This window comes from Alosa sapidissima, chromosome 22 (assembly GCF_018492685.1).
Source record: "Alosa sapidissima isolate fAloSap1 chromosome 22, fAloSap1.pri, whole genome shotgun sequence".
Classification (NCBI taxonomy): Eukaryota; Metazoa; Chordata; class Actinopteri; order Clupeiformes; family Clupeidae; genus Alosa; species Alosa sapidissima.
Genome location: NC_055978.1, coordinates 25,820,473 through 25,844,319, shown reverse-complemented (window position 1 = coordinate 25,844,319; position 23,847 = coordinate 25,820,473). Strand labels below are relative to the sequence as shown.

General features: G+C 42.7%; 3 protein-coding genes across 6 annotated transcripts; all 3 read left to right on the top strand.

Annotated features, from left to right (window-relative positions):
* Positions 1 to 1,965: 1,965 nt before the first annotated feature.
* LOC121697350 (zinc finger protein 879-like) lies at positions 1,966 to 3,659 on the top strand. Its single transcript, XM_042078842.1, has 3 exons — positions 1,966 to 2,486; positions 2,585 to 2,643; positions 2,740 to 3,659. The coding sequence occupies exons 1-3, from the start codon at positions 2,050 to 2,052 to the stop codon at positions 3,291 to 3,293; spliced, it is 1,050 nt and encodes a 349-aa protein (XP_041934776.1). The 5' UTR covers positions 1,966 to 2,049; the 3' UTR covers positions 3,294 to 3,659.
* Positions 3,660 to 4,357: 698 nt separating this feature from the next.
* Positions 4,358 to 8,917, top strand: LOC121697739 (zinc finger protein 37-like). Of its 3 annotated transcripts, none has more exons than XM_042079387.1 (9): positions 4,358 to 4,435; positions 4,777 to 4,982; positions 5,102 to 5,194; positions 5,524 to 5,619; positions 5,760 to 5,870; positions 6,027 to 6,144; positions 6,722 to 7,358; positions 7,473 to 7,516; positions 7,619 to 8,917. In XM_042079387.1, exons 1-9 carry the CDS (start codon positions 4,432 to 4,434, stop codon positions 8,818 to 8,820), a joined length of 2,511 nt encoding a protein of 836 aa, XP_041935321.1. In that variant the 5' UTR covers positions 4,358 to 4,431; the 3' UTR covers positions 8,821 to 8,917. The 3 variants fall into 3 exon arrangements, with proteins under 3 accessions (XP_041935321.1, XP_041935323.1, XP_041935322.1); XM_042079389.1 differs by having other exon boundaries at positions 7,473 to 7,523; positions 7,618 to 7,790; XM_042079388.1 differs by lacking the exon at positions 4,358 to 4,435 and adding an exon at positions 4,442 to 4,564.
* Positions 8,918 to 10,453: 1,536 nt separating this feature from the next.
* Positions 10,454 to 23,114, top strand: LOC121697474 (zinc finger protein 585B-like). 2 transcript variants are annotated; one of them, XM_042079006.1, is made up of 9 exons: positions 10,454 to 10,578; positions 11,144 to 11,346; positions 11,590 to 11,694; positions 12,132 to 12,227; positions 12,373 to 12,483; positions 13,343 to 13,466; positions 13,658 to 14,423; positions 14,525 to 14,577; positions 20,553 to 23,114. In XM_042079006.1, the coding sequence occupies exons 1-9, from the start codon at positions 10,551 to 10,553 to the stop codon at positions 22,706 to 22,708; spliced, it is 3,642 nt and encodes a 1,213-aa protein (XP_041934940.1). In that variant the 5' UTR covers positions 10,454 to 10,550; the 3' UTR covers positions 22,709 to 23,114. The 2 variants fall into 2 exon arrangements, with proteins under 2 accessions (XP_041934940.1, XP_041934941.1); XM_042079007.1 differs by lacking the exon at positions 20,553 to 23,114 and adding an exon at positions 17,629 to 20,267.
* The last annotated feature ends 733 nt before the right edge of the window (positions 23,115 to 23,847 follow it).

The window sequence follows — 23,847 nt, the reverse complement described above, 5'->3', positions numbered from 1 at the left end:
ACAAAATTCAAGTGAATGTAAATATTTTAATAAAGGTGTTTTTATTCCAATGTTAACCTGATTCAATTGGATCTGTGTTTCATATGAAATGTATCATTATTAAAGGGACACCGGCAAGCCTGATGCTTTTTCTCTACGAAACTCCCCCCTCGCTCGGTCTGAAGCTCTTTTCTTTTTCTTTGCATCTTCCGTCAAGGGTTTTCGCTGCTTCTTCGCCGGCTCTGCCATTATACACACGTTTGCAACAATCTCTAGCGTTTCGTTAGCCTGCCTCTGTGCTGTAAACTGATCCTGCTTCGGTCGGCGGGTAGGATACACCGAACTTGCAAGTGGGATATTCTTCCTACAGGCAGTAGGGGCGGGCGAGAGAGCCTTCATTCGCCCCGTAATGAGTCATTTAACCATTTACCGACTTACGAAGATGATTAATTAACACGAAAACGTTGCCTGGTGTCCCTTTAAGTGTAGATATAGATCAGCACTTACCTTGCAGTAACAATGAATTTGTCAAGTAGTAGGTAAAGAAACTTCCTGGCTATAAACATGCCAAGTTTCAAAGCTCTCAGAGCTTGTGTGATTGATCTGCACTAATTTATATGCCTTAACTCCAATACGGACAGGCTATTTTTTAGTCCTTTTTTATAACAATATCTGTTAATTTAACAATCTTAGCAGTAAAATATTTTTAGCCAAGAATCCATTTCATATATGGGAGACCTTAGAGATGAGGAAAAACATTGTTGGGTTTAGTTCTACCTCCGGTAGGGGTATCTCAAAAACTAAAGCCCTTTCTGACCATTTGTCACTAGCCTACTAGTTTGTCACGCCAATATGGCCGTTGTCTACACATATCCCACCCCTTCCTCGGCAAAACGTCGACATGTGAATACATTGAGCCAATCATGTGGTGTGATGTGAATACATTGAGCCAATCATATGGTGTGTTGTGAAGACATCGTGCCAATCATGTGTTGTGATCTCGCCGCTGGAGCAAGATTGGTGTCGTGAAGCCTTGCGCATGCACATTTCTGCCGAAATGGATGCCCGACGAGTGCCCAAAAAGCGTTGTTAAATGGCCGCCGAGTGGAGGGACTTGCCTAAAAGGACTTTGTTTAAACAGAGCCGGACAGTAACGGAGTACATTTACTTGAGTACAGTACTTGAGTACAATTTTGAGGGATCTGTACTTTACTCGAGTATCATTTTTGGGGAGTACTCATGACTTTACTCAAGTACATTTGAGAGGCAAATATTGTACTCTTTACTCCACTACATTTCTATCCATAACCGTGAGTACCCGTTACTTCTTCTAAAAAAAAAGGAAAAAAGAAAAATCTCGGAAACCCTCAATTTGTTGTTTCCCTCTCAAACGTGATTGGATTGTGCAGGCGCCACTGATTGGGACAGCCTATCAGCAATCACCTATAGCTTTCCGCCAAAGTCAACTCCATGGTCAGATTTAGATAAAAGACGAAACCATGGACGAAACAATGGATGAAGACGCAGCAGGTCCATCCCGGGAATGTGCCAACATGTGGCCCCACCTCGCCAGACTATTTCAATTTTCTGAACAAGTTAATGATAGTTTTCGCTTCAAGTGTTTCAATTACAAAATAGTATTTTGTATTGTGACTTTTCTGTACTTTTCAAGATGTTGTATTGATTAGGCCCTTAAATAGGCCAAACATATCATGAAATCTGGATGGAAATAGGTCTCATCTGATTTTATCATATTGCTTTTTAAAACAGTATTTTCATTATTGCCATTGTTGATGGGAATACTTTAGCAATTACACATTGTTCCAAACGTATAACCTTGAAAGCACCCAAGGTCTTCTCTACAATGCATAGTGCAAGTGGTGCCTTGTCAGTGCAGCCCATTTGTGTGTGTGTGTGTGTGTGTGTGTGTGTGTGTGTGTGTGTTTATTTTTAAGTTACTTTTTCTGGTCACCATCTACAGATCTACCATCTATAGTAGAGGACCGAATCATATCTTCCCTGTCATTCCAATGTGCCCCTGGGGAGGGCCACAATCTGACTAACTTGCAAATGATGCCCAGCCTGGATTTGCAAAGCCCTACCTCTCAAGGGCCCCAAAATGTGAACCAGAAGTTACACGGCCAGAGCTACAGAGACATTAACATGACATCAAATGTGCACAGAGTCAGAGATGTCCCAAAACAGGCTGGAACCTCCATTAACAAAAAACAGGGTGATGTATATGATGAGGAGAGCACAGAATTTGACCTGGATATGGAGAGTGTAATGGATGAAGACAATGATGGAGCACCTTTGAAGGTGACCACCAAGCTTCCTGGCCTCACTTATGGTCAAGAGCAGGGTTCCTCATTCCATGGAGGGGCTGTGTTACAGACTGTAGTGCCTTCAGAAGTTCTGTCACTTGTTCAAGTTGACCAGTACACTGAGGAGAAGCTGACTGTGGCTCCTTCTAAACATGAAGTTAATCCAGCATTGTTACAACAGGAGTAAGTACTAATGTAATCTTTTGTTTGAATATTGAGACACAGAGAAGGTAATGTTGTGTGTGGTAGGTTCATTATGAGTTTGGTGTTGTTCTGTGCAGAATTGTCTTGGTGCTCTCAGACGTATCCTCCAGCAGCAATACAAATAATCCTGTGAAAGGTACAGTAGGATGCTGTGACAGTTTTTGATAGTTTTTATCACTTCTATAGGATGTTGTTAATTTGCGGTATGACATTGTTTTGATGCTCTTTACAGGGTCGGTAAAAAAGGTCACCTGCCTTAATGCTGTCCAGCAAGGCCAAGACGCCTTGAGGGTCGACATCAACAAGCTGAAAGACGCTTGTGTGCAGTATAAGTGTGTCACCTGTGGGCTGAGACTTGGGTCCCGGGAAAAGTGGCGCAGACACAGAAGAATTCACATGGCGGATAGGCCACCATTCAAGTGCGCTCACTGCGGCAGGGAGTTCAAACGGCTGAACAGTCTCACGAATCATCAGCAGGCCAGTGCCGACAAGGGGGACACCTCACGGCCATCCTGTTTACAGCCGAGGAGAATCCGTGGCAAATCAAAGTCAAAATCCATCCCTGCCGGTGCCCCAGACAAGACAGATCCAGGCCGGTGTCGGTTCTGCGGTGAGACGTTCTCTGAGGACATTGCAATGAGGGTCCACTTGAAGACACATCCAGAGTATAGGCCCTACCGTTGTGGCCAGTGTGGCAAAAGCTTTACTACCAAAGTTGGCCTGCAGTTCCACGGGCAGAGCAAGCACAAGGCGCATACACACAGGGGAGAGGCCATACAGGTGTGAGGTGTGCGACTTACGCTGTGTCAATTCCAGCCAGTTTTGTAGACACGCACTCGTACACAGTGGTGAAAAGCCTTTCACTTGTGTCCACTGCAGGAAAGGTTTTTCTGCCAATTCCTCTCTTAAAAAGCACATGTACATCCACACAGGACTGAAGCCATATAAATGCCCCATATGTCCAAAAAGTTATTCTTCTCGTAATCACTTGAATAGACACTCACTAACACATGGGGCAGTAGTCCAGTAAATGTTAGACATTTGAAAAACTTAAATACTAATTCAATAAAACTTTTGTATGAACATCTGAAGGAACAGCATGTCTTAACCTCAATTCTTTCCTGTATCAATAAAAAAAGGTTGGTGACATTTGCTTGTGTTTGTGTCAAAGTTCAAACAGAGCCAAAGTCTGAAATGGAATTATAATGCATGATGGAAGGGGTTGTTTTTTTTCCCTTGTTAGGATTGAATACTGTTGAAAACTGTCCTTTGAATACGGCTGAATATTGTTTTACAGCTCTTTGACAGCCATTTCACACCAACACACAATTTTCGTAAGTGACAGCTCCAGAAAGAAAAGTGTGCATATATGAGCACAGTTGATTATTTTAGAGCCCAGTTCAACAAGATAACAAAATATTGTTGGTTAGTTTAGGTTGGCCCTTTTGCCCAGCTCAAGTTAACAAAATACTGACAATTTCAGTTGGGTTGAATTAGCTGCCTTAATAAGGTACCTTCATTATTAGCTGCCTTAATTGTTCACGCATTGTCTGTCTGCCTGTCTGTCACATTATCAGACATCGGTCCTACACCAATGCTGTTGAGATGCGTGCATGTAAAAACAAAGACTATTAAGAAGGTAAAATCATTTGAGAACTAAATTATCCCAATATAATTGTATTACAAGTATGTGGTTTATTGACAAACCAGGGTAAGTAGTATACCTCCTAATAGAAGAGCTGTATGGCTTTAATATCCTAACAAAACTATGCCATAGGGCTCTTGCTGTAGGAGGTTTATCACTTTTTAATGTACACAGGTTTGTTGGAATAGCCCCCAGGCCTTTAGGGGGCGATAACGTTAACAAAGTAACTTAACCGTGTATAGCACGAAGCAATTTGCCGCCGCGCAGTCAAGAACTACCATGGGTACGTTTGTTTTCGGAAAGGTCACTAAATATCAACAGTTACAAAAGCTAAAGTTTGTAAACTCTGAGTCTGGACAGTGCCAGCTGTAAAATGCAATTACGACGTGGTTGCAGTTGTTCTAGTTTCAAGGTATAAGCTATAACAAGCTATAATAGTCTGGGTCGATTCATCGACATTTCTGTGCTTGGCCACTAAAGATAGTTGGGTAACATCACGAAATACCACTTACCACTACCATAGCCTACCACCTGCTAATGAAGGCGTAGTCAGTGTTTAATGCTTATTATTCTCAAACATACATCCTTTCTCTGATGTTCCCCTCCTTGTGCTGTTGTTTTCAGACTCTGTGTCCCCTTCCTTGACATCCCTGCGACTTTTGGTTCCTCCTCTACGATTCATGACAGCCTTCATGTGGCAAGTTGCACAAAAGCAGAATGTTGAGCATTATGAGAAGCTGGAGAACTTTGTCTGTCTGGTGACAAAGGTGGTCCCAGACATCCTTAGCTACAGACAGAAAGCCACTCTGGTTATGGCACTTCGTGCGAAGGTAAGAATGTTGGTGTTTGACACCATTTGATTTGTGTCTTGATTGGTGTCATGATTGATCAATCTTCCTGTGAGTGCATTGCAGTGCATTTTTTCTATGCCCATGTTTATACCCATCAGGTGTTGTTGGAGATGTGTAGAGGCGATCAGCTTGTTGATTCACAGACTCTTAAGACTCATCTACATCAAATTCAATCTGCTCATCTTCCCAAGGTTAATAGACCAATGTCAAATTTCTTAATATCAGATCATACAAAAAAAAAAAAAATCCATGTGTAAAATTGTCCGAATCACATGGTCTTTATTTACATTAATATGAAATTATGAATACATAATTTATTTTAACATATAGCCTAGATTGAATAAGTTCCAAACTGGCTTCAAGCAGTCCTTCATATAATTCAGCCAATATAACCTACAGTATAACCTGTTGGTCATTAGCCAGACGTTGTTATTCAATGCGACTTACAACACCTGTAGCGTTGTTTAGGTTTGTTTTGAACTTGACCTCAAAATTTTTGCTTTTATACTTTTCTTCACAGTCTAGACATTCAGAAATTGATAATTTGCAAAGAAACTTATCAAGTCTTATTTTAAAGTTGTTGGAGGACCCAGTTAAAAAGGAAGAGTTTTTTCAGGTGAGTGACTACAAGCTTGTGATTATAACATTATTTTTAAAGCTTCAGTCACATGTTTTACTTCATTAGGACATCGTTCACTGTAAATATTTCTCCCCATTTTTCTCCTTTTTTACAATTTCTCCTGTGCCATCTTCCAGAGGGTGTACCCTGTGGAGTATGGGCCTGATTTTGACAAAGCTCTGCAGGTTCTCGTTTGCCAATTCATTTCAAGGTTGGAACAGATTCTCCCAATACCAAATTTTAAACAAGTATGTTGAGGCACCCCTTTAACCTTTCACAATAATACATTTGTGTAGAGACCTCAAGTGTATTTTTTTTTACACTGTAATCAGAATCAGCTTTATTGCCCATAATTTATAAACTCAAATGCATGGATTTTTACACCGTAATCTCAACCATGTCAGGTTGCCTCCTGCATTAGCAGTCCCTTGCTCTGGGAAGAATGTAAGCAGTATATCTATGAGACAGAGGGCCTTCAGCATCTCCTGCAGGACAACTGCCACAGGTCTTTGGATGACGATGGTACTCTTCTTCAACATGTTAACATAGCATGTTTTAGTTGTTCACTGTGTAGACTAGGGTATCATACTTCGAAGACATATATACTGTATTTGTACTGCTCTGATCTGCCATCAAAATGACCAGAATTGTGGGTTGTATATTTAATTTAGCTGCCCAAAGTTCACTCATATTCACTTCACATTTATCATTTTTTTTTTTATTTCACATTCAACACATTAATGTATTGCATGTCTTTACCTTTCTCACTTTCTGATATGGTGAATGTAAAGGTAGGTCAACCATTGCCTTAATCATGTACACTATAACATGTCGCTACTTCACTGCATATACTACTAAACAGGATTGTACACACATTTTATAAAAAGGTTCATTAACGCTAGTCCCAGAACTTCATACCACTATTACTCTTGCATCTTGAAGTTTTCCGTTATACATCACTGCTGTCTAATGAATAGCAAAGCATGGTGTAAACTTTTACAACTTTTGTTTACTACTGGTGAACGTCAACTTGAATGACTATTTTAATGAATTCATACCTGTCACTTTTCTAACATAATCATTTTTTCATCCTCCATAGGTCTGCCCTCAATAGTGGAGGATAGAATCATCCTGTCCTTGTCACTGCCACACGCAGATTATGCGCTCAACAGTCAGAACACTTTTCAAAAGAAGCCCGGTTCCCAGGACCTCCAGAGCTCCTCCTCTCAGACGCACCAAGACAACCCAAAGAGTCCGGGCTTTCACCAGCAGAGGGACCACGTAGATGACCCAACATTACGTGTGGGACAGGAGGAACATGGAATGTCCGACAAGCAGTTTGATGTTGACCATGAAGATGTGGACATTGAACTTGATCTGAGTGAATGTGAGGCAGAGGGAAAGGGGATTACAGAAGACACCAGCCTTTCAAACTTTGCCCATTACTGTGGAATATCAAGAGGAGTACCTCAGACGGCTTCAACAGAGAGCGCTCATTTGGAAGACATTGCTGTAGAGAAACTGACACTTCCTGACACCTCTGGACAAAACCACAGTGAGTCATTGCCAGAAAGGGCTCTAAAGGAGACCACTGTGCCTTTACATGAGTTCTGCTGGACTTTTCCAGTCAACAGTGATCAGATGTTGCAGGAGGCCCCAGCTGTAACTCATCTTGGCAAGAAAGTTATCATGAATGCCAACCTAAGTGCACCAACCGAAAAGTCATCCCAGCGAACGTAAGATCAACAAATAGTAGGCTATACAAATAATTTCCAATTCCATGCAAAAAATGTTAATACAGGTCAGAGAATGTTACTGGGTTATTTATGCATGTTGTTTACTGATTTCAGAGGTCACCAGGTGCTGTCAGACATTTCCAACAACAACCAGGATGGTAGGATCCATTTCAGACATATTTTAACTTATTTGACATATTTGTAATTCTATTTTAACATTTGTAATCATTTATTTTTTATTTTTTATGATTTCGCTGTAGAAGAGGGGCTCTTGCAGGATGCGGCCAACTCAGAAGTAAGGCCTCCAGCGAGGACAAGCTTCTCCTCAGCAGGACCTGCCAAGAGCCTTGTGTCTCGGCTGGCTAAAAAGAAATGCTCTCACTGCCACAGGTGCTTTGCCCACTATTCTGACCTGCTGAAGCACCAGCGCTGCCACAGCAGGGACACAACGCACCAGTGCTCCCAGTGTGGAATGAAGTTCCGAAACGCCTCACTCCTCGCTATCCACAAACTGAAACACCTGAAAGCTCCACTCAAATGTGCAACACATCTGTGCGTTCACTGTGGCCGTGAGTTTGAGCGGCGCTCTGGCTTAATGAGTCATATGCGGACCCATCGTGTAGATTCATCCGCTAAATCTTCATCAGTGGATTCATCCGCTCCATCTTCATCAGTGGATTTATCCGCTAAATCTTCATCAGTGGATTCATCCGCTCCATCTTCATCAGTGGATTCATCTTGCTTTCAAGAGACACCAAAGGAAACCGAGGTGGCTGTGGCACAGACCAGTCAAACTGAGTGTCAGTTCTGCAAAATGCATTTCTCTTCTCTGCTGGAGTTGAAGAACCACTTGATGAAGCACAAAGAACTCCGGTCCTATTGTTGCAACCAGTGCGATAAAAGCTTCATGTCCAAAAAAGGCCTTCAGCACCATTTGCCCCTCCACAAAACGGATAAGCCATGCCTTTGTGAGGTCTGTGGCAAGCATTTCTACACTCCTTCCCAGCTCCGATCTCACCGGAGGGGAGCACACTCCACTGAGCAGCACTGTTGCCCCTACTGTGGTAAATTGTTCAGCCTGAAGGGAAACCTCAACATTCACATTCGCATCCATACTGGAGAGAGACCCTTCCTCTGCTCCACATGTGGGAAATGCTTCCCATCTGCGGGAGACCTAAAGGTGCACGTGCGCATCCATACGGGAGAGAGACCGTTCAGGTGTGAAGTGTGTGACAAGGGGTTTGTCACCTCCAGTCATCGCTTGGTCCATCTACGCTCACACACGGGCGAACGGCCTTTCTCTTGCACCGTGTGCGGGAGACGTTTTGCACGGAGAGGGTGTCACCGAAAGCATATGTTGATTCACTCAGGGGAAAAGCCCTACAAATGCCCGGATTGTTCCAAGAGTTTCCGTCGGAGTTCACACCTGAAAAAACATAGAGAAACGCATATAAAAAAATAAGTAAACTTCAATAAAGTTTATGTGAACAGACAATTTGGGGAACCTTGTTCAAAATGGCATGCTACTGGTGAGAAATAAAAATCTGTTAAATATTTTATTTTCTGTTTCTGGCTGTGTAATTTGAATCATGTGGGTAACAGTGAGTCTGGCCACATCCACCTATAATCTCCTTTCAGTGTGATGCTAGTCTGGCATATGGCAATACACTAACGTTTCCCTCAGACACCAGGAAAGACGGGCCAAAGACGCTAGTTTTGAAATGAAAAGTGGCTGTGTGGAAAATGGTAGTGTAGCTAGCAACACCTGCAAACATCAAAAATTGCAGCTGGAAGAATGTGTTAATTTATGTACTACAATGGTAGGCCTACATACATTGTTTCCTGTCTGACAATGTGGTATATTGTCAGTTTGTGAAGTTTAAGTGAAGCAGGAAGTAACTTTAGGAATCCCTGATCAATCAGATTGGTTTGGCTAGAGTGATTTCAAAGTCAATGCCTATTATAATGCTTGGTTTGGAAACATTTCCCAGTCTTTACAAAGTGTATGAGTAGTTTTACCAAGGTAACACTTAGCACCAACTACCAACATACCAACTGTTCACAATCAGCAAAACGCCTCAGTGTTTCCTTTACATTGATTTTGCCATGGCGGCCCCCCCACGGTAAAATTATTGCCCCCATTCATTTAGGGCAGACGCACAATATAGTTGCAGTCGCCTTTTAAATAGACCTGCTGTTGTGTCCTCCATGGCTGGCGTTCACATTGCAACTTAACCTCTAGTTCCACTTACTGTTATTAGGGCTCGTCTAGTTTCACTTTTGTTGTGTGTATTGTGTTGATTTGGTGGGGCGGAGCTGGGAGTTTGCGGACTGGCCTGCCCCCACTGCTCAAATGTTTTTTTTTTTTGACAAAACACTGTGCCTGTTTCTGAACTTGCTGTTTTGCGACTTTCAGGGAGGTTCCAGTGAAATTAAACTTAAATTGGTGCATTAAACTCTGATTAAATCCAAGAAACACATCTTTCATCTAAATGATGTTCCAGTTCCAAAGAAATAACATGTTTCTGGGATTTTGGTGAATCAGGAACGGGACGTCAATGGGTTCTTTTCCAGACTGACATGCAGAGCAAATTCAAAGTTGCCAACAGGTTAGTCCAGGTTTTCCCAGGACATAACCTCAAGATAGAACAATATTTGTGTCAATTATTTCCCATTGCCATTATATCAGGTAATTTGTTAATTTTCAATACATGATTTATGCAAGGCAAAGCTGTAATGGTGACTCGGGTTGAAAATATTGTATAACATTTTTTTTATAACTATCAACAAATTAACTTTTTCCCCATACCCTGAGCCAGATATATCCACTTTAGTAACAAGTACATTACAAAACTTTCCACTTGTATTTGTGTCTCTTGTATTCAAGAGATATCCAATGAGCTGCCGTAGCATAAATTATACAGAAAATAATCAAGAATTGGGGAAATGGAAAATCCATAAATAGTTGTAGCCTGGCTAAAATAGTTGAGAAAAAAATCTGACATTCATGCATCAGCAATACTCCTACCCAGTAGATGGCAACAGTGAGTATCTTGACTGCTATGTGTGGTCATGTAAAAAGAAGAAATACTTTTTGTAGGGCCAAAATTGAAATAACTAAGAACGGACGTGTCTGCATGTCCATATACTTTGCTTTAAAATATAGATGGTAGATTGGTAGAAAGTTGCGAAATGCAACCACAATGTATAGAGAAAGAAGGTAAGTCAAAGTGTAATGTTCACAATACGCACATAGGCTTTGGTTCCAGAAAGTTAACCATACGTTAGCGAGGAAGGGAATCTGGTATTTAGCAAACATTAGCCAACTAGCAAACAAGTCTCTGTTCCATGGTTCACGTTTAAACATAAAAGACATGGTTTAACGAGATTTTAGTGTTATGTGTTATTGTTAAGACGATTGAGTGGAGTCGCTGTGGATAATGGGAGTGATAGAACTTGTCAATAACTCAAGTCAGTAGCTGTGTAACGCCTTTCATCTTGTCCTATGATCAATCAGTAACGTTCTGCAAAAAGTCAGTTCGCTATTGTGGTATGGTAGTCAAACAGTGACGTGACATACGACATTATTTTGGGCTTGCACCGTAAATTAGGAAAGGTCATGATTTCAGTTCTCAAGCAAAGTCATGAGTCGCGTGTTCATTTTAACTCTTTGTAATGCATTTAGCTTTGTCTATTAGATCATTTGCAAATAACTTTATCTCAAAACCGTCTTGCATTAACCATCGACCTCTACTCAATGCCATTATGTATTGTTGTCTGCGTAGAGTCAAGCCCCCACTCGTCAGTCCTTCGCCTGCTGACATCCCCTCTCCGACTGCTCTGCGCATCCATTTGGCAAGTTGTCCAGGAGAAGGATGTGTTGAATTATGGGATGTTGGAAGAATTTGTCACCTTAATTACCGAGTCGGTCCCCGAGGTGTTAAGTCATAGACAGAGGGCCCAGCTCCTCCTTGGGTTGCGAGCAAAGGTAAGAACTCAAAAGACAAGAGGTTCCCATTGCACAGAGGTGAAGGTTGCAGGTTTTGCCGTACAAATCACCATACCGTGTAGAGATAACAAAAAAAAAGTGATGTTTATTTAACATAAAGAATGAGGACAAAGGCTGATATCTCACCCATGTCTACTGTTTACTGGATGTTGACTGACATACATGTATGTTGTAAGGGCAGCCTTGCTGGGCTATAACATTAATACACTTTTCTCATTTCAGGTGGTCCTTGAGGTGTGCCGTTCTGAGAGCTCGGCTGACACGGAAACCATCCAATATCACCTGGAAAGAATCAGAATACCTGCTGCTCTTCTTGCTGAGTCTTCGGTTAGTCGGAGTGCAGAAACGTGTCAAAATGGTTGTCCTATAGCTCACTTACAAAAAGTTGCACATTGATTAATGGGAAAACTATACACTTCCTGTCATGAAGTTGGACAAACTTTTGAATCTCAACACTCATTTTCATCTCAATCTCATTTTATGTGGTGTATTTTCATTGAATATAAGATGAGTCAGGATTGACTATTGATAGATAGATAGATAGATAGATAGATAGATAGATAGATACTTTATTGATCCCCAAGGGGAAATTTAGGAATATTGCATACCACAAATTTGATATTTTTTTTTTTTTTATTGTCAAATAGTATTTATGAAATCGATATCATTGAGCTTTTACAGCGACTCATTTGATTGGCCCTCAATTCACACTTTTTTGTCTTTGGTTACATTCTGTTGATCAGCATATTGTGTTTCCATTTCAGATAAGAGATGTGGATGTTGAAACATCAGAATCTAATTTCTTAGCCCTTGTGGATATTCTGCTGAATGACCCTGTTGAAAGGGATGTCTTCTTTCAGGTAGCTTCAGTTAAATACAGTTTATAATAATCATGTACATGCTTATAACCAAATACATATTGATAAAAGTATGAGCTAGTGTTATGATTTGTGTACTAAAAATTGTAAATGTTGAACTTAAATGGTTTCTGATCCCATGTTTTAGGAGGTGTTCCCAGTGGAGTACGGTCCAAAGTTTGACCTTGCATTGCAGAGATTGATCTGGATATTTGTCTCCAGACTTGAGGAGGTTCTTCGTGTCCCTAGCATTCATGAGGTATGGCCCCTACTGTGTAGATTTAGATAACATGGCAGGGAAATGTTATAGGCTCACAGATTAGTGCTAAGGTGCATGTCCCTTGTTTAGTAGTGCTGCTATTGATTTCCACTGTGGCCCATATTCTGGCTGGAAGAGTGTCGGATGGCAGTAGAGAAAGTGCCCCACACTGGTGTCTTTGGTTTAGCCTTAGTTGATATCAAAACTTATCAGTGAAAAAAAGTCCAGCAAATGAATTCAAGTCAGCTTCTTTGGACATGCTACCCGTAGAGTAAACTAGGCAGACTTTGATGTCTGAAGAAGTAATCAGAAGCTTTACCAATATGATACTCAGATTCATCTTCCATATACAGGGACACTTCAGTATGGTTCTAAGTTCTGGATTGGAGACATGAGCTGACGCCACAGTTTACCTCACCCATTCATTAGCATGCTAATGTTAGACAAAAAGCTAAGCCCCGTTGTTTTATAACAACACTCTTACGAAACTGCCCTGTGAAGAGAGACTACAATGCAAAATTAGTGGTTTGTCGAACATAAAGCCTGAAGTGTGTTAAAATTTGAGGCGAACATTCACAGCCGACTTTCTGTCTTTTAACTTTTAAATTTGGTGTAAAATTGTCACTTTAAACGGTAAATAAAATGGCAAGCAACAAGGCAATAGCCATAAAAACGTTTGCCTCTGTGTACCAAATTTTAATGTACTTCCGGCGTTAGACTTAAGATGCCACTTATCATCTTTTGTAGTATACCCCTTTTGGAGTTTGTAACTGTTTACATGGAACAACAAGGAGGTTCCTTGCAAGTTTTTTTTTTTTTTTTTTCAATGGTTAACATGAAGCAATGCATTTTGTTTCAGGTAGCTTCCATGTTAAGTCTGGCTCCTTCTATCATGGAGGAATGCTTTCAAGCCCTTTCACATCCTCAGGAATTGCTGAACTCTCTCAACCATCACAAAAATCATGCAGATATACAAATCAAGGGTAAAATCAACTTCCATCTTGTATTCTGTACTGCATTTCTTACTTATGAATATTAATATTAGCACAAGAGATATTTACAGTTGGTTTAACAGTTAACAGTTGGTGCAATGTAGTCTTAAATTGTAGTTTGTTTTTATTTGAAACTAAATTCTGATTCATGGCCATCTTTGCCTGTCTTCTCTTTATCACAGCTATTTTACCAGAGCAGCCCTCTACAGATGATGACTGCATCTTCTCCTGTCTCTCACATCCCCCTTTGGTGCGAGTAGTACTGGACCCCGAGCGCAAAGTCTCTGAAATTGAATTGGAGCCCTCGTACTGTGAGGAGGTCTCTGTCGAATGTGAAGAAGTGAGTGCTCCAGCCACTGAGGATGTCAAGTCTGATGAACCAATGAGCACTGGCAGTGATGCAGAGGACAGGACCGAGGAGTCAGCGGAATCCGCTAACTGCCAGCGTGACGGTGCGAACGTGGACAGCGAGCACCATGAGAGGTCGGTTTGTGAGGAAGCAAAGGTCGTTCCACCCAAGGAGATGCCGACACCTGCTGAAGAACTGGAAGAGCCCTCAAGCTCTGAGAAGGCCACCAGCAAAGGCATTGGGTTCATCAACGAAGACGGAACAGTGGACTACACTGGTAGAGCGACGGTTGAGGACAGACCAGAGGGGAGTGAGATGACCGAAGACGGGGCGGGGATCCTGAGGAGCACTGAGGCGCAGCCTGAAGAGCTGCTCAGCAAGCCTGTCCACTGCTCCAGTCAGACCGTATCTACACAGGGAGCCAGGGTCATTTATCTGCTACGCCAGCCCACTGTTAAGCTTGAGAGAATCAACATCACAGGCAAACCTTTGCCACCACCTCTCCCAAGACAGAGTGGCAGGGTTCGGAAGAAAAGACTTCAGTTGGTCTGGAGAAAAAATAGGAGTCCTGAGATCGTTTGGGTAGATTCACAAGATGAGTAAGTAGTGGTCTGTTTAGTGCTGGAAATTAATTGGAAAAAAATGAATGGCTTGGCTTAAAACTAGCTTGGAAGTTTATATTATTTTTTATTTTTTTCAGGCCTGATCCAAAGAATGTGAGCTCTGCTATGATTCCAAGAACAGACAAATCAGGTAATTCATTTTTTTAGTGCTTATGAAAACCCGTTCAAACTGTTCATTTCATTCTTAATGGAAGCTAAACACGGGAAATTCAGGAATGTGGGCAGTGTGATTTCATTCAGATTACACATTGAACTAGCCTGGTAATCACCTCAAAATCAATCAAAAGAGAATTGGTCTGGGAATGCTTTGTGCTCTTCTAAATCCCAAGGGGCATAACCAGAAGTGAAGTTAAACTTAAACTGGTTAATTGATAAATTGGTACATTGAACTTTTACCTTATCTAGTATAGCAAACATGTAAACAAAGATTTCAAATGCAGTTGTTTACTCAATTCCAAAGAACCAATAGTTGTGTTCTACAGTGTTCCTAGCTGTTCTCTCCTGTCTGTAAAGCCCGCCCCAAGCTAGTTAGGTGGTTGTGATTGTTTTTTCTCACTTTTCTGTAATATTGCAAATTGCTGTAAATTGAAGAATTGTTATGTCCTCAAATATGTAGATAAATATTACTGAAAGATGGGTTGTTACAACCATTCTTGCCAATGGACCCTTCCAAAGCCATGCCTGAAAACCTGCACAGGCCAATCGTGGCTTAGCAACCCGTAACTAGGCACAGGAGGCCTGGCAAGCTTTCGAGTTTGGAGACTTGACGGCCTGTTGGTCATTAAGGGCACTTATTTGGATGTGTGGTGCCCTAACCCACGTAAAAACACTGTGAAATAACATGTTGCACTATAGAAACATGGCATAATTTGGAACACGTATTGCTATAACTATAATAAATGGCATGTTGCATGATATTTCCATAACCGTGAGATACGCGCTTCACGATGACAACAAAAAGTTGTTAACAGACATTCACCAAGACATAGGCCTATAGCCCGTCAACAATCTATCTAAAATATCACCTTTAATCATGATATGTTGACAAATATTAAAGTTGTGGGAAGTACATAGCTTAAACTTGTATGTTTCTTATGTCTGTTTCATTCGTAGCCGACTGGCTAGGAAGGACGAATGAAACAACATACACAACTCATGAACGGTTTTATTCAGAGCTGAATGCAACTGTATTTGACAGAGGACAGATGTAGGTTGCTAGTGACAAAATATTAGCTTTCATTGTGGTACAATGTCTTTGTAAATGACAATTCATTACAAAGTCCCGGTTCTCCCCTTATAGACATGCAGGATGCGAAAGTTTGACAGGCATAGCAACAGTAACTAAGGAGGGTGTGGAAGGGTCAGTTAGGGTCATTAGTACCTTTCATTATGATGTAGGAAGGATGCAAAGGATGTGAACTTAATGACTAGGTCAAGTAACTTTGTCTGCACCTAGGACCGACCACAAGAGAAACCATCTTACTAGTTTATATGAGATGTCATTCAGGTGTGTCAAGTTGGTGTATTCTTGGACAGCTGAAACTGTAAATACAGAATCTTATGACAAGTGGCAAGCTAAAATACTTTAATCACTGGCAGCTATTCGACACATGTACAAACACCTCATTTTGCACGGCACCTCATTTATATTTATCTTTTAAAGTAATTACACTTTCAACAACTTTTTCGTGACTGTATAATCTTCGGCTTCTCATATTTCTGCATGCATCTAATCCTACAGCACCAAATATGTTGCACAGCCGCCTGGTAATAATCCGTTCATATTTTGTTGTGTAATAGTAGTGGTTTTAGGCGCAGTGATGCCATCTTCTGGTGGTAGTAGCATTTTATTACTAGGTGCTGATGACTGACAACACAATATGTAAACTATTTTTTCAATTAACATTCAAAAGTCATGATCCAGTGCCAGTACCATGGGACTTGGATCAGCAGTCGCCACATCATTACATTCTTGAATCTTGAATCATTCTTGAATCTTGCATTTTCCCTTGGGGATCAATAAAGTATCTATCAATCAATCAATCAATCAATCAATCAATCATAATAGAATTTAGAACCATTAAATATAGCACAGCATATTGCAGAGCCATGTTATTCCCTCTTAAGTATAAGGTCCCATTTTCATGTGGTGTTGATCTCAATATGATTGGATTTCACTTTCCTGTACTCTAAGAACATGAACAGAATGTACCAGTGCAACAGTGCATTGTTGTTTATAACCACTACATCCTGAATTTAATGCAGGTCCTAAAAAACAGGGATTTTTGCATGTTCTTTACCTTAACATGCTAACAATTTATTTGCGTAGCAGGGCCACAAATGTAGCCTTGCTTGCTTCATAAAATCCAAACACACAAACTAGGAATCTGTAAATGAAGTAATACATGTTGCCTTACCATTACTCACAGTTAATTATTGTATTTGGTGTATGAGTTATTTTTTCCCACTGATGTAGATTTGTTGTTTGTCTCTTGTCGGCTTTTGTGTAGAAACTGGGAACATGCGTGAGACGTGCTTAATTAGCCTGTATTTTCAGTATACTGTGGTATTATATTATTGTCTTGTGGTTAGATGACAGTTTTTCAGCAGCACAGTATATAGCTTAACATTGTCATATTATATTATAACAATGCGTCTGCTAAATGCCATAACCATGATATTGTATTGGATTATATTATTACAACCTATTTGTTCCAAAAAAAAAAAAAAAAACATTGGCCAAGATATTAGATCCTCATATTGCTATGGGTTTTTTGAAATTAAAATTCAATTTATTTTATGTTTGTTAATGAGGTCGTGGGCATGCTTCAGCTTATGCAGAGCATGTAAGTTGAGAAGGCTGCCCTTTAATTAGACCCAGTCGTGTTCACACTACTAAAAGAATCTGGTAATATGCGGGCCAAACCACATCAAATGTATCAAGATCCCCAGAGTATTAAAAGCTATAATAGCTGCCAATTGTAGTTTTGTTGAATTCTATGTTTGCTCTGCTAATAACTAATTGCCTTTATTTATTGATGGTAAAAGATGGGTCTCATGCAACATAATTAATAATATATACTTAATAATATGTACTGAAATAATGTACTAAATGCTGTTTATTTGTAAAATGCATAATTTAGCTCTCTTGTTATAATGTGTTGTTAACATTGTTTTGAAGATTGCGGTGTGAAGCCACCAGCTGTGGTCTTCGCCTGCTCCAAGTGCTCTTTCCAAGATGTCACCGGAGTTATCCTGGAGCAGCACCTCAGGAAGAGTCACCCAAATGAGTTCAGCAGGCTCCGGTCAGCAGGCATTGTCCAGACAAGCGGACCTGAGTCTCCAGCCAAACAAACTGATGTTTCAGTCCGTCAAACCCAGCCTGCCAAAATAGGCCAGATGTTCAAGGCACGGCCCGTTGGCGCCAGGACTGTCTCGGACATCGGTCGGTATCTGCAGGACCACTCAACGGAGCTGCAGGACCACTCAACGGAGGGATTGTGCTGTTGCTCCGGCTGTGGGAAGTGCTTCCAGCACCACCATGACTTGGAAAGACACATGTCTGAGTGCGGAGTAATCGTTGTCCCACAACTAAATCAGACTCCGGGGTCTGGGGAGAGCAGCAATAAGCCAGAGTCCACCGGTCTAAATGAGGAAATAACTGAAGTGCAAGGTGATGTCAAGAAGCTCAAGCAAAACTCTGGGATATCACTTAAGGAAGATAAGGTGGAAGGACATGTTGACACTTATTTTCAGGAATATCCAAACCTTTGTGACAAAAGTTCTGAACATGCAAGTGATAGTACCCAGGACCAAAGGGCTGGTACTGCAGGATCAGATTCAACTCTTCCACCAGAGTGCAGAAGAACAAAAATATGCCCTGCATGTGGGAAAACCTACACCCGAGCCTTCCAAATGAGACAACATTATTTGAAGAAGCACCAAAAAAACACCTCTAATGCTGACTCCCTCCAACGCCTTCAGTGTGGCCGGAAGTTCTCAGACGCCAGTAAGTTGACCAGGCACAAGCGGGTCCGTTCGCTGGTGTCCATGAAGTGCACCATGTGTGAGGACACTTTCACTGAGCTGGCAAGCCTCCAGCAGCACTTCCTGAAAGCTCACAGTCACAACATCAAGAATGCCTCCCAGGGCTCTCCCTGTGAGGAGAGCTTTACCAAAATCTTGCCTCAGCATCAGTCCACAAACACTAGCAAGCATCCTTACCCATGCTCACTCTGTCCCGAGAGTTTTTTGAAGCCCCACCTACTGGCCAGGCATTTACGCACTCATGGCGTTGGCTTTGAACACAAGAAGGCTGAACTGGACCCCCAACACCTGTGCCACCAGTGTGGCGAGCGCTTCTGCACGGCTGTAGTGTTGCGTAAGCACGAGATGACCCATGGGGAGGAGAGGCCGTACATTTGCGATCGCTGCGGCAAGGCCTTCAAGGGCCAGGAGAACCTGAGCATGCACATGGGAACGCACAGCGAGCCCCACGAGCGCACACGATACCGCTGCTCTGACTGCGGCAAGGTCCTCATCAGCCGGAAAAATGTGATGCGGCACCGCCTCATGCACTCGGGAGAGAGACCACACCAGTGCGTCCAGTGCAAGAAGAGCTTCCTGTCCCACGACGAGTTGCAGAAGCACATGCGCTACCATGCGGACAAGCCGTTCAAGTGTGAAGAGTGTGGCAAATGTTACGTCCAGTCGAGCTACCTAAGGGAGCACATGCACACACACGCGCGTGAGAGGCCTTTTGCCTGCTCAGTGTGTGACAAGCGTTTCATGCACCGCAGCAGCCGGAAGCGACACATGCGCATCCACCACACAGGGGAGTCAGGCCTCCAACCTGAGAAACCTGTTGACTCCTCACCTCAAACAATGCACGACTGACTGACTGACTGACTGACTGACTGGCTGGCTTGCAGTGCAGTCAATATGCACTTTTGATGCCACCAACCATATTTGCTCTGTACAGTCTAGCTATTTGAAATTGCTAGCCACCGCTGTAGCACACAGCCATGGTAGATTACTGTACCTGCTACTTTACTCTTTGTTCTTCCCTATTTTCTACAAGGAATTTTCTTCATCCGGTTGTGTAGTACAGTGTTTCTTAGTTTAAAAAGAAAAAACAAAAAAACCTATTAAAAATGCTACCTTATCAGATCTAATATTGGACCTTTATGTTGAGAGACTATATTTGCTGGCACATGAGAGAAAATGCCACATGGTATCAAAGCACCCCTGTCAAAGAAAAACATAAAAAAGCACCCCTGTCAAAGAAAAACCTGTCAAGTACTTCACAAATATATGGCCAAACATCAGCATGCTCCAAACAAGTGGGCCTACAGGCACTTTGCGTGTCTTACCATGTAGCTCACCGCATACGTTGGCTTGATCGCAAAAAAAATATATATGCCTATGGGTCGTGACTTAATGAACATGGGAAATTGTGGGGCCCAAAGCCAGACCAGTTAAGAACCACTGGTGTAGTGTGTATATATGTCATATTGCACAGTGCATGCGGTATTTTGTTTAGTGTTTTGTGTGGGCTGTGTTTACTGTATTTATACTCTTGCTAACCCCTCTTGGCCAGGCCATTGAAAATAATAGCCAATCCTCTATTGACTTTACCTGCTGACATCAAGGTTAAAAAAAGACGTGTGTGGAGGATGTACAGTATATGAAATGTCGTCATGTAAAATATTCTGTTACTCTAGCCCACATAATAGACATGTAAATGAAAGAATTTGTACATTTTATTAAAATATCCTTGCACTTAACATATTCAAACAAATGCAACTTATACATTATTAAACTTTCTCTGATTTACATACCTACATCTGACTGTAGAATATCCTTTTTTGGTGTGCATATTGTTTTTTAGAGTATAACGGCAAACAAATATATTTTAAGGATATTCTCCGTTTTTGTGAAAAGCCCATAGTGCTAATCCGTACAGTACTGTGATCACAGAGCAGCAAATGGAAACGATGTATTCACTCTTTGTACGATTTGAGAAACATTACTTATCTGAATAGGTTTTGAATTTATCATGTATTTGTGTAGATGCTGTCATAATGACTTAACTTTGTCTTTAAGGTTGGAATGGGAAGTCACCGGGTGTGGTTTACGCCTGCTCCAAGTGCTCCTTCCATGATGCGACCGAGGCTAGTCTGCACCAACACCTCATGAAGAATCACCCAGACGAATTCAGCAGACTCCTGTCGGCAGGCATTCGCCAGACAAAGCCGTTAGCCAACCAAACCGCTGATGCCTCAGTACATCAGAAACAGCCTCGCAAAAGAGGCCCAGTACCGAAGACGTGCCCAGTGTGTTCAAAGACTTTCACTCGTGGCACAGATATGAGAAGGCACCAGAAGAGCCACATGGGTGAACCTCTGCACTCCTGCCTTGGCTGCGGCAGATGCTTTCTGCACATCAACCACCTGAAGAGGCACACTGCTGCGTGCAAGGAAATTATCCCTCAGCCAAATCAGAACCCTCTGTCTGGGCAAGGCAATAAGCCAAACTCCACCGGTCAAAATAAGGATAGTACCGAAGTGCTGGACAATAGTACAGAGGTCCCACAGGACTCTAAGAATGAACCTCAGGCAGCTGAGACATCCACCTCCACAGAACAGCCAGATAGTGAGACACCAGACCCAAGATGGTGTCCTGTGTGTGGCGTGATTTTGGCGCGTGCCTCAGACATGGAGAGGCACATGAGATCTCACTCTGTGGAAAAACCATATGAGTGTATGCACTGCTCCAAAATGTACAGGTATCCATACAATTTGAAGAAACATGTTGACCTATGTCACAACGGGTTGGGCTTTCCTGAAAATGAAAATGCACAGAATTCTGACGATGGTTCCCAGATTACTCTGAAGATCGAGTCAGGTCCAGTTCTCTTACCAGGTGACGTGCGGTCAAAAATATGTCCGATATGTGGCAAAACGTTCACCCGGGCCACCGACAGGCGAAGACATCAGAGATGTCATGCAGTCCACCGCTTTGAATGCTCAAAGTGCGGCAAGGGTTTCCGCTATCCTTTTGACCTCAAGAAGCATGAGCAAAACTCCTGCGCCGAGCCCACCACCCAACCTCAGATAGTGGCGTCTGCAAAGAAGCCAATAATCTGCGGTACGTGTGGTAAGAAATTTTTCTTCCTGACTCACTTCCAGAGACACATGAGGGCCCACCGGCAGGCCAACATGCCCACCAAGCGATGGCACAAGTGCACCAAGTGCGAGGAGATCTTCCGGACACTCTATGATCTGGGCAAACACTCGCGCTGCCACTGGGGTGATGACCCTCTGCGATGCACTCTATGTGGCCGCCGGTTCTCCCACTCCAGTCAGCTAACCAGCCACAAGCAGATCCACTCGCTGGTCTGCACCATGAAGTGCACCATGTGTGAGGAGATGTACACCGATCTCGGGAGCTTTCGCCTGCACTACCTGCAAGCTCATAACATTAAGGGTGCCTACCCGTGCTCCCACTGCGAGAAGAGCTTCACCGAGCTCTGCCCCTTGGTCCGGCACGTGCGCACACACACGGGCGAGCGTCCCTACCGGTGCCCGCAGTGTCCCAAGAGCTTCGCGACACCCACCAAGCTCTCCTTGCACAAGCGGGCGCACGGCGAGAGGGCGCCACGGGAGCGCCGGCACCTGTGCCACCAGTGCGGCAAGTGCTTCTACACACTGGCGGAGCTGACGCGGCACGAGGTGGTGCACCGCGAGGAGCGGCCGCACAAGTGCTCCCACTGCGGCAAGGCCTTCAAGCGCCTGCGCAGCCTCACGGCTCACATGGAGAGCCACATGGAGAGCGAGGTGCGCGTGCGCTACCCGTGCGAGTACTGCAGCAAGAGCTTCATGAAGTCGGCCACGCTGGTGCGCCACCACCGCATCCACACGGGCGAGCGGCCGCACCGCTGCACGGAGTGCAACAAGAGCTTCCTGACGCACTCCGAGGTGCTCAAGCACATGCGCTTCCATACGGGCGAGAGGCCATTCAAGTGCGATCAGTGCGGCAAAGGGTTCACGCAGTCGTGCTATTTGACGGTGCACATGCGTTCGCACACAGGCGAGCGGCCTTACGCCTGTAAGGTGTGTGATAAGCGCTTCTCGGACAGTGCCCATCGCAAGCGACACATGCTCATACACACTGGAGAGAAGCCCCATGTCTGTGAAAATTGTGGGGAGGCATACAACCGTAAGAACCTTTTGAATGTTCACCAAAAGAGATGCAGATGATTTGAGCGAGTTACTGAAACAAGCACAATCTGGGGATATAAGGATGCCCAGTGATTTGATTGCGTGTTTTTTGTAGGCTTAGAAATGGGAAACTACACAATTGCAGCAATGTTATTTACTCTCCATGGAAACTCAAATTGATATACTTATCATTCATGGTTATATTTCAGATTAGCCATCCAAATCATGCTCATCAATTACTCTCAAGCCATGTTCATGGACATTTAAATGAGAATGTTTAAGTGATTAAATGGCTATTTTGATAGGACCTAAGTGATCCTAGGAAACTGGAATGATTTGCACTGTAATTTGATTTAGCATATTGTTTTGCATTAAGTTTCTGCATTTAACTGTGCAAATATTTCTTGTCATGGTTTCTTAAAATAAATGGACACTTTCATCGTCACCATTTTCCTTTAAGAGATATTTGTTTGTTTAGCTCTAAGCTTTTGTCACTTTGCCTCATAATTATTATGACCACTACTGAGAGCTATGAGTATTTTCTTCCGTCATCCTTTTCCTGCAGTTTTGGTCGACGATACCCGGGACACATGAAACTTGGTGGACTTTTATGGAGACAAATTGACATGCACACGCTTGCACACACACATCCACACGCACAGACACACACACAGGCACGCACATACAACACAAAAGTTGTAAGAGTAGGGGATGGAGACAAATTGACAAGCGTGATTTATTTGTACAGGACTGAACGGGCATCATATTGTGTACCGCTATGCTGTACATATAGATTTAATGTTGGTCAGGGTTTGATTGAAAGTCATAATAATCATATCCTACTTTGACTTTGTTTTTCTTTTTTTTGAAGGATGCACCATATTTTTGCTTCAAGACTAAACTATGTATTAATTTCTGATTGGACAAGAAGCATTCCATGACTCCATCATGAGTGGCGACATTCCAGAACATCCCCACTCAGGCAAACAGTCCATTCAAAGCAAGACAGCTGCGATACAGCTACAAAAGCAATTCCGAGGAATTACACGAGGGGATGCAATTTGCTGGCTAGGGTGTTGGTGGGGCTATTGAGCTTGCTGCTAGCTGGTTGGTAGGGCAATTGTGATACCTGCAAAGGTGCTTTTGGAGTAGCCAAATTTGAATCTTGTGTGACAAGG